This window comes from Centroberyx affinis, unplaced genomic scaffold (genome assembly GCF_046629955.1).
Source record: "Centroberyx affinis isolate AG114_WGS23_722 - 3 ecotype Tasmania unplaced genomic scaffold, CSIRO-AGI_Caff_v1 ptg002726l_1, whole genome shotgun sequence".
In the NCBI taxonomy this organism is placed as follows: domain Eukaryota; kingdom Metazoa; phylum Chordata; class Actinopteri; order Beryciformes; family Berycidae; genus Centroberyx; species Centroberyx affinis.
The window spans coordinates 344,710-354,335 of NW_027280894.1; the positions used below are offsets into that span (position 1 = coordinate 344,710).

Here is a 9,626-nt window from a genome sequence, read left to right on the forward strand (position 1 = left end):
GGAGGGTATTTAAATTGGCTAGTGTGTCACAGTTCTCCAGCAGCCCCTTTTTTTTCTACGCCCATGCACAATTATATTCAAGTATAGGGCCAATAGGAACAAAGAAGAGGCAGGACCGAGGCTCCACCTCTCCCCGACTGCCTTCCTCTGAGCTTTTTAGATGTACATAATCCCTGAGTTGACCCAGAAAATAGGCAGTCGTTTCAAGATCTGATGCGGCAGTCTTTGTGCACACCGTCCCCGCTTGAGCATGAAGCGTAACCCTGTGGAATACACATTGTAATCCGGAGGAGCCTCGCCTTGCAGAGCAAAACTGTTAAAAAAAAAAAAGACAGAGCTGCAGCAAAGTCGCGCAACTTTGTGAAACGTAGCGGATACGGGTAAGTGATTTTTATCGGATTTATTTGTCGGAGAAATTGGGGCTTGTGGTCTGTGTTGGTCTCCGGGGCTGCTGCTGCTGCTGCTGCTCCATTGTTTGCATTCCCTTGTTTAAAACTCGGGAATAAAAAAGGGATACGAGTAGTCTACAGTGTCGCTAACATCGTTGGATACATTCACTGAAACGAGTCGATGGAGCACAATAAAAAAACACGGAGCCTTTGTTGTTGGATTTTACGAAATTTGGCGATTCAGCTGTTGGGAGAGATGTTGCATGATGTCAGTGTTCTTTGTTGCAACCTTACGTGCGTAAAATGTAACCGACAGTAGACATTTTTCTGTCTCAACTGACATGCAACATAGATGGGGTTTAAGCAATGCATTATGTGAGGAACGATTGTCTTCTTTTCTCGACCCAGTCATGCATGAATTATCCAGCTGAAAAAAAAATGTATCCTAACAGCGTAGAACGTTACCTGGATTTCAACCTGGGCGTTCATTCCTTGGCACAAAGAGGGGGGATTTTTAGCAAGACTAAACACAATAATAAGGTTTCCAGTGTTCGCCAAAGCGCAAAACAACCCTGCAGATTTTTTATTTTCAGGAAGCGTCCTCTGTGGTTTGACTTGAGATGACATTGTAACATTAGAGCTAAATTGATATGTTTTTTTTTCCTTTTTCGACGGAGGTGAAGAGTGTGTTCATTATAAAAGAGGTCAATTGGCTGGATAAGAAATTGGATTGGACTAAACCATCTCACACATAGCATGGCAACATCAACACTATGTTTATCGTTATTAGTATCTGAACCAGGTTCATGCTGGTTCACACTGAAGGACAACTAAATATGTACATGGCATGCTAGTATCACCCCCCACCATTGAATGTTGTCACCCTTGCCAAAACATCTTGTCTGCCCATTGCATTGTCTGAGAATCAAGTCCTGTCTAACAGTGTCCCCTCTATGCTCATAGACAGGAGGCATGGCTGACCATCTGATGATGCCCATGAATCACAGCTCAGCGGGCGCCAGTCTCCACGGTTACAGGATGGGCATGAACGGCGGCCTGCAGGCAGGTCACCAGCAGCATGCCAACCAGCCGGGCATGCGGGCGCTGCCCAACGGCCAGATGATGCACTACGGCGGCGCCCAGGCCAACATGGAGGCCGCCATGAGGCAGCGGCAGGGCATGGTGGGAGGGCCCATGAACGGACAGCTGAACGGAGCCCAGATGGGGCACCACCAGATGACCTCTGGTAATATGATGTATAACGGCCAGCCGCAGCAACAGCAGCACCACCCCCAGCAGCAGCAGCAGCATCAGCAGCATCACATGCATCCGCAGCAACACCAGCAGCAACAAGCCCAGCACCCGCAGCAGCAGCAACAGCAGTTCATGAATGGAGGGCTAACATCGCAGCAGCTCATGGCCAGCATGCAGCTGCAGAAACTCAACACCCAGTACCATGGACACCCGCTGGGGCCTATGGGCGGGAACCACATGGGCCCCACGACCCAGTACCGCATGAACCCGGCCCAGCTGGCTAACATGCAGCACATGGCCGGGCCGGCGCTGGCCCTGAACGGCATGGACGCGGACATGATCGACGAGGAGGTCCTGACCTCGCTGGTCATGGAGCTGGGCCTGGACCGGGTCCAGGAGCTGCCAGAACTCTTCCTGGGCCAGAATGAGTTTGACTTCATCTCGGACTTTGTCAGCAAACAACAGCCCAGCACCGTTAGTTGCTGAGAGAAACTGATTGAGAACTCTTGAGAAGGGGCATGGATGGAGACAGGAGTGAGAATTGTCCAGGATGGATGACAACTGCTCAGCTCTTCACTTTTTATTTTGTGAGCACCTTCCAGTACAACTAAGCCAAGTTGCAATGCAGGGTGCGCAGAAGAGACGCTAACTCTGGATAGCCACAGTGAATGCACAGTGCTCGAGTCTCACATGTGCTAGTGGCCAGAGGGTGGTTGGCTTAAGGCCCAGTTCCACCTCTCCCGTCTCCTGGACATGAATGTAATAAAGTAATGCTGAAATTCTCAGAAGCCACTCTGAACAATGCTATGACACTGTGTAGCCTCCAAACCTGGACTCCATGGCAGTTTACCAGTAAAAAGGTGTATTTATTTATTGCTCTCTGAGAAAATTGATATAGAAAACAACCACCAACAGAGATTCTCCATTTTGAGAATCAAGTGGTTTGGATGATTTTTTTTCGGGGGGTGGGATGGGGAGAAATTTAAAATTGAGGTCTCTGTTCATGATTTTTTTCATTCCATTTTGGCCTGGTATAAAAAATAAGCTCAGATGACAAGGTCATCTAAGAAGAGCTTGGATTTTCTATCACTAAACTGAGACAAGACAGAAGTACCATGTTATGTCATGCATTTGAATGGGAGTCTCATCCAAATTTTAAATGGTTCACTTTTGGAAAAGTGCTGCCTTTTAGATGTGATGTTCTCAAAATCTACTGCTTGTACTGTATGAAGCTGTATAACTCCAGAAATGTCCACACTGTTGTGTTCTATTGGAGATGTAGAACCGCCTTAATCGCACAGATTCTTATTTATTGGTTGTTTATATTGTCCCCTTTTTGTGGTCAAGATGGGGGGATGGTCTTTGTGAAAGGGGTTTTGAGGATCAATAAAGATGGCCTGGATAGAAATGTGGCCTGCTTTTCCATTCATTGCACAGCTCTTCCCCCAGGCAGCAGAGAGCTAGCTAAGTGCTTAGGTTAACCTGGGGGTGAAGGGAAACCTTCATTAATTTCAAGTCTATGGAGGAAATGTTTAAATGGATACAATATTTATGGTTTTTGGAAAGGATATATAGGCCTGTGCACTGACTCTACTCCAAATCTCATGGGTTTCCAGTATCTTATCTTTCCCTGATTTAACCTTTTTCAAAGCTAAGGTAAGGCACAGTGTCAAGGATATTAATTATTGGCACATTGGTCACATGGTCACAGTTGGCTAAGAGGAGCAGTATTTGATTAAGGTTATGGAATAATTAATATCAAAGTAAATCTGATGTGACATCTCAGTGATTGATATCCAAAGAGAATTTACTGTTTCCTGAGTTTCAGTCTTGGCGATTAGCTAAACAAATGCTATGCATTGACATTACAGATGGTGAAAAGTATTGGCCATGGCTAAATGATAACATTATGACAAAATAAAGATTGGTTAGCTGACAAAGGGCAGCAGTAGAAGTGCATTGGTTTCTCTACAGCACCCCTTAACATGTCTTTACTTTGCTGGGTGTAAAGACTAATGTGTGGTTGGGGGAGGTGAAAATGGCCAGAGAATGCTTACCTTGATGGGGGTTTAACTGACTTAAGGCTTGTAAGCCCTGCCTCGGTGACAGTTGTTACCTTTTCACAGCTAGCACAGTGGGTGGTCAGAGAAACAGAATACTCAATGAATATTAGATGCCATCAATAACTTTGAACAAATGACTTATGCAGAGTCACAGACAGCCCATGTCCATTTGAAGCCACAGCCAGCTGGAGGTGTAAAGCATTCATTCAGCTACATTCAGGTTTTTCTTCATATAGTTGTATTCGTCACTAAATGAGGGTAAAGGGATTGTCAGGGGTGGCTGAGTTTGTTGGATTGTTCTGTGCCTCCAGGCTATGAAATGCTTGATTGAGGTCATGTTGGGAATGTCATCACCATATTTAGCTCTTCACATTGTCAACATAGGCGTCTATAGCAACATCATGAGTAACAAGGGAAAAATGAGAGCACTATTGTTGTCCGCAACCAGAAATAGCACCTGCTGATTGCTCAGTTTTTAACTCAACCTCCATTCTAAAAGAAGCATAATCTATTTTCATTTCTGCAATTGCGCAAGGTCAGTGTGTTCTCGATACCAAATTGAAACACAGCATCATGGAGAAGCATGATCCAAATTGAAATGTCTTGGCCTGGATGCACTCTTGTTACACTTGTTTCAAGTAACAAAAACTGACTTAAGGGTGAGTGTGTTTCCATGGCTTGTTACTGTCAAGAGAAAGGCTCATAAATTGGCCAACTATCTTGGCACGGTGCTTAGTAACGGTTGCAAGTCTCATGCCCATTGCCAATCTGGTGAGATGGTCTTTCTGGAAGGCCAAGAGTGGCACATGGTGCATGTTGGCATACTAGCAGAACCCTGTCTCCACATATATCTCATAATTGTACACTGCACTATGAGGTCCTTGTTTAGCACCAATTAAATGCAGAGGTTTGTTTCTTAATCATTGTGACTCCATGGTGGAATGGGCAAATGCCAAACAGCCCTGTTTGCTCTCCCAATCCCTTGTTATGACTGCTGCCTGCCTCATAGAGACCAGTCTAGACGCAGGCTAAGCAGGGTGGGACACACTGAGACGTTTACAGTTAGTTCTGTTTTTCTCTCACTCTCTTGTTTTCAGCCCACCCACAGTAACTGCTGAACGCAACACTGTCTTCCTGTGGCAGCTTGCTGTTTTCTCAATATAAGTCAGAGCCTGAAAGCCACATTCTGATAGAGAGACAGACAAACCCAGGCAAACTGAAAGAGAGAAAAAAACAACAAAGTTAAAAGGGGGGACTAGAAAACACAAGGATTTCTCCAGTTTTTAGAAATGAGAAATTAGGTGGAGGGATTTTTTTCTAGTGCCCGGGGATTTCTTAGCTGGGTTTTCCCACAACACTTTTATGATTCCCAAACAGCACCCAAAGAAAGGTTTGCATGAGAGGCATGCTAAAGCTAGATCACATTCCTCTCTTCAGTCCCAGGCCTGTGTAAGAACTGTCAAAACCACTTCTCTTCTGTCTATGTGTTGAGTATGGTCGCCTGTCTAGTTTTCTATTTCCAGGCTCTGGTCCAGCTGGTGCCGAGCCTTGCCTGAGCTCACGGTAATCTCAGGCCTTAGCACCAATGACGGATGGGTGGTCATTTGCTGTTGTCACGCATGGCCAGCCCTTCCCACACACACACATACAGCATCAGCACACAACCTGATCAAACAGGCTGACTGGGATACCTCAATATCAGTGTGGCGCCAGTGAAAGATATAGGATTTGAGCGTCATCTCTGGTCATTGTGTCTGATCTTCACACCTACGCCCATGTTTGCAGATGATTGTGTGTGCATTAACAGTGTAAATAAGAAAATCACTTTGGTAAAAAGGAACATCCAGGAATTGTAACTCAATAAAGAGGCACAGCAGATATTCCATCATTGCAAATTGATACAACAGTAGATTCTGCGTTAGAACACATGAGAGAGCTAATTTTGAGGGGGAAAATGACATCAAGAATCCTCCAGCGCGAAAAAGAGTGAAAGAAAAGAGTGAAACACACAACAAACGTGAGAAACAAAGTGAGAAATGTCGATTTGTAGGAAGAATATTCTTGAAAACCTGCTGAGGTTCCCAGATCAGTGGATGAGTTATTGACAACATAGGCATATCTCTATCTGAATGCTTGGCTGAATATGAGGAGGACACATGCTTGAACATGTCTGGTTCCTAACAAGAGAGAATGGATGTTTTAGTTATGTTTTGGGGCCAGACACCTTTTGTGAGTGAGTGTGTATGTGTGTGTGCATGTGTGTGCTGGCAGGGGGTAAATAAGCAGCAGATCCCTCCGGGCAGGGTTCATTCAGTGGACATGTTGCTCAAGCCGAACTTCCTGATTTTCTGGCTCAACTGTCACCTTGTGTCTTTTAATATTCAGTCTTATTGAACAATACTCCTCCCTCCCCTTCCCTTAACTTCCCCTCTTAAAAAGACAAACGTTTCAACTGCACTAAAATATCAGTTGTTGCATTGTTGGATTCAGTATTGCTGCCAGGCTTTTAGTAAAGCTCAGCGTCTTCCCTCTCTCCCACACGAGGGAAAAAGCAATATAATCACATCACACAAGCCTTTCCTGGAGCCACATAGTTTAGCCGTGTCTCGGTAATCATTTTGTTTTCCATATGAATCCTGCTGAGGAGGCCTTTAAATGCCGCCCTGTTCCCTGTGCATGTATTCTCCAGAGGTAACTGGCTGACTCTGGCTTGTTGGGGCAGGTGACACTGAGGTTGCCTAGTGACTGGCAACTCCCCCTTCGCCCCCCTCCCCAAATCTGGGGTTGAATGGTTTGTCAGCTCTTTGAAGTAAAGGAGGGGGTGTAAATAATTTATTTTCCTGCACACAGCTGACACTTCTCTGTCAAGCCGGCTCAAACAGGTAGAGGTGTCCCAACAATGTCTAAAGGTGGTAAATATTTAAGGGTTGGGGGATTTACACTGTTGAACCAAACTGAGCTGAGCTGTGGTTTCCCAGTAGTATCTTAATAGCACATTGTTCACCTTGATGATGAGTTTAAGTAAAGGTTACATATCCAAGACAGAGCTGTGCTGGTAACAGACATGGGTAAAATGGTGTTTTTAACTGCTTGGAGTACCAGATGGGTGTGGTTTACCGCATCAGCACAATTCAAATCTGAAAAGTAGTTTCAGTTGCATTTCAAATACATTCCTAATCATCTAAACTGTTTGTCACTCATTGAATTGTCTGCTGTGGCAAACCCCGGCCAAGCAGATCAAAACAAATGCTAACAATTACTTGCAGTAGTATTTGACTCAGGCCCGTTTGGTAGGAACGGGGCAAGCAGGAGTTATTTGGGCCACGCCAACAGAGTTACAGGTTTGTAGGTTAGAATAGAGGGAAACAGTATTAGCACAGGCTATGTTCTGTACACAGTGTCTTTGTGAGCAAGGCTTTAAGCCTGTGTGCTAATCTGGTGACAGTGGCAGGCACATGCTACCATAGAGAGAGTAGGAGGCTATAGGCTCGGGAGGAGGAGGGGGAGTTGGAAGTAATACAACAGAGTAGCTATACTAATTCTTGTAAGGCTTTTCAAGTGTTATCCCACTGGTCAATTCTCCACATAATATCGACGTGTTCATGCCTGAGAAAACTGTGTGTGTGTCAGCATGTGTGTGTGCGCATGTGCGTTGTGATTGTTTGTTTGTATGCGTGTGTATCAGTGTGTAATATGTGTGGCTGTATATTTTTGTGCGTGCCTGTGCGTGACTTGTGTTTGTGTGTTTTTGAGGGTTTATATGTGGTCCATGCCTCTGCGTGTGCTTTCTCACCCCTGGAGAGATAATACCCACGCTGCCATGTGACCAGGCATCCACGTTCCGGCAACAACATCGCTGTAACATTTCCTAGCAGAAAAAAAAAACATGACATTAGCTGGCCTGCACCATCTGCAGGCAGGGGTCTGCTGGGGTGTGTGAGGGGTTGGGGGGGTTGTTGAGACAGAGCTCTCAGCTGATATTGTCTCCTAAACAAAGTTGCCGGACACTTGAGACTTGGAAGTGGAGCAGCTCTTGGGCCTAATTTTTAGAAGGATATGAATATCAAAGTTCATTTTAGGAGCGTATGTACGTAGAGATCCATATCAGTGTAAAACTAAAAAACCTTTTACTTAACGTGAAAAGGCTGGTTTCATGAGACGTCATACTTCTGACGTGCTATCACTTTTATCTTGTGTTCACCTTTTCCTTCTCTAGAATAAACTCTTCACTACTAATTTCAGAAGCTCCTCAGCAATTTTGTTCTATAACCATATCTGGCCAGGCAGCGTCTTGACGTGTGCACATCCGACAGAGAAGTGAGCTGTCCTGCCCCTGTGGTGTTTTGTGTGCTGCACACTGCATTGCAAAATAAACCTCGATCAATGGCAATTCATTTAGGATGATCACAGCTGGGGTAACTGTGTACTCAAATCCTTGAGGCACTTGCTTTTTATAGATGGAAAGTGCATGGACTTTATCCATGGTAAAGCAGTTGTATGCACAATCCGAAAACCGATCCAAAGATCAACTTCGCGATGAAATCCAAGTATATTTTTTTTATAATTGAGGCCCCAGGACTCAGCAGGCATAGCAGGATCTGAGGCCAGTGGGACCCACACCCCCACTGAACGTACACTAGCTCATCTGACAGCCCAAAGGCATGCTGGGAATTCTAGAGTGAGTGACTCAGCTGGAGAACAGTTGCTGGACTGAGCACTATATTCCTTTGATTGTTCTCTCTCTCTTTCTCTCAAACTGTGCCCACACTTGTCTGTACAGTGCAACACGCTGGCTGGTTCTAAAAAGGTTGCGTTTCTTTTATCATGAGTTCGAGTATAGGGTAGGTCCATGCCATAATATGACATCAGCTACTGAAGGAAAAGCCTGAGAAAGTGTTTTTCTCTCACAGTCTATGACTGATCTGACAGTCCGCAAAACTTCCTCCCATGCATACTGAAACTGGCTCACTACCCTATATGGTATACGGGAGTTGGGCACAGACAATAGCGGATGACTTAGGTGCAATACCCAGTATTGTTGGTAAATATCAAGGGCAGGATTTCCCAAAAGCACCTTAGCATAAAGACAACAGCAAGACCACTGTATGTCAGAGCAAAAAAGATAAAGTGCTTTCAGGAAACCCAACCAGAGGCGTTTCATAATCATCTTAACACTGCAGATCTAAAAAAAAAAAAATCCCTCTCTGCTGGCCATCCGGTATCAGCAAAGCAAAGAGTGGTACCTAATAAAAATCACACTGTAGTGTTTGACTCTGCGAGGTCAGGAGTTTGGAGCTAAAGTGAAACTCACTTCACGTCCTCTGCAAACACAACATGCAGCACAAGGAGCTGTTACTTCTATAAATAGCACTGGCTGCATGAATAACACCTTGGCTACTATTAGACATCAACAAACACAGCCATCACTCATGGGCCTGAGCATAGCATACACATGTACACACACTCATTGCACAAATTAGATGTGTGCATGCATATGCTCTCACACACACGTAGACACGTTCATACACCGCCATATCAGGTGCCATCAGTGGGTTTGGTCAGTGATTTCAACCCTCTGATACGATTTCCTGTTTTCACTGAGGATGTGGTTATATTTACAGTATTGTATGCTGCGTCCTTTTATTCCTAAGTATTTACATGGTTACTGCAATTCTCGCCCACGGGCCAAATAGCTCACTTGTGTACTGACTAAGCAAAGTGACAGCAGCGTCTACTGGAAATGCAACAACAATAGGTTCATAGAATCACAAATTAACCAACATGGAACGAGAGGCCCCTTCAAATACTGGAAAGAAATAAAAAGATGATTACGGTGCAGAACAATACAATAACAACCATCTGAAGTCGTCTTCACATGGTGTAAAAACATGACTGATCTTGCTGAGTCTACCAGATGGAG

General features: G+C 44.8%; 1 protein-coding gene across 1 annotated transcript; it reads left to right on the forward strand.

Moving 5' to 3' along the window:
• The first annotated feature begins 211 nt into the window (after positions 1 to 211).
• cited4b (Cbp/p300-interacting transactivator, with Glu/Asp-rich carboxy-terminal domain, 4b) lies at positions 212 to 4,431 on the forward strand. Its single transcript, XM_071535539.1, has 2 exons — positions 212 to 380; positions 1,353 to 4,431. The coding sequence occupies exon 2, from the start codon at positions 1,362 to 1,364 to the stop codon at positions 2,127 to 2,129; it is 768 nt and encodes a 255-aa protein (XP_071391640.1). The 5' UTR covers positions 212 to 380; positions 1,353 to 1,361; the 3' UTR covers positions 2,130 to 4,431.
• The last annotated feature ends 5,195 nt before the right edge of the window (positions 4,432 to 9,626 follow it).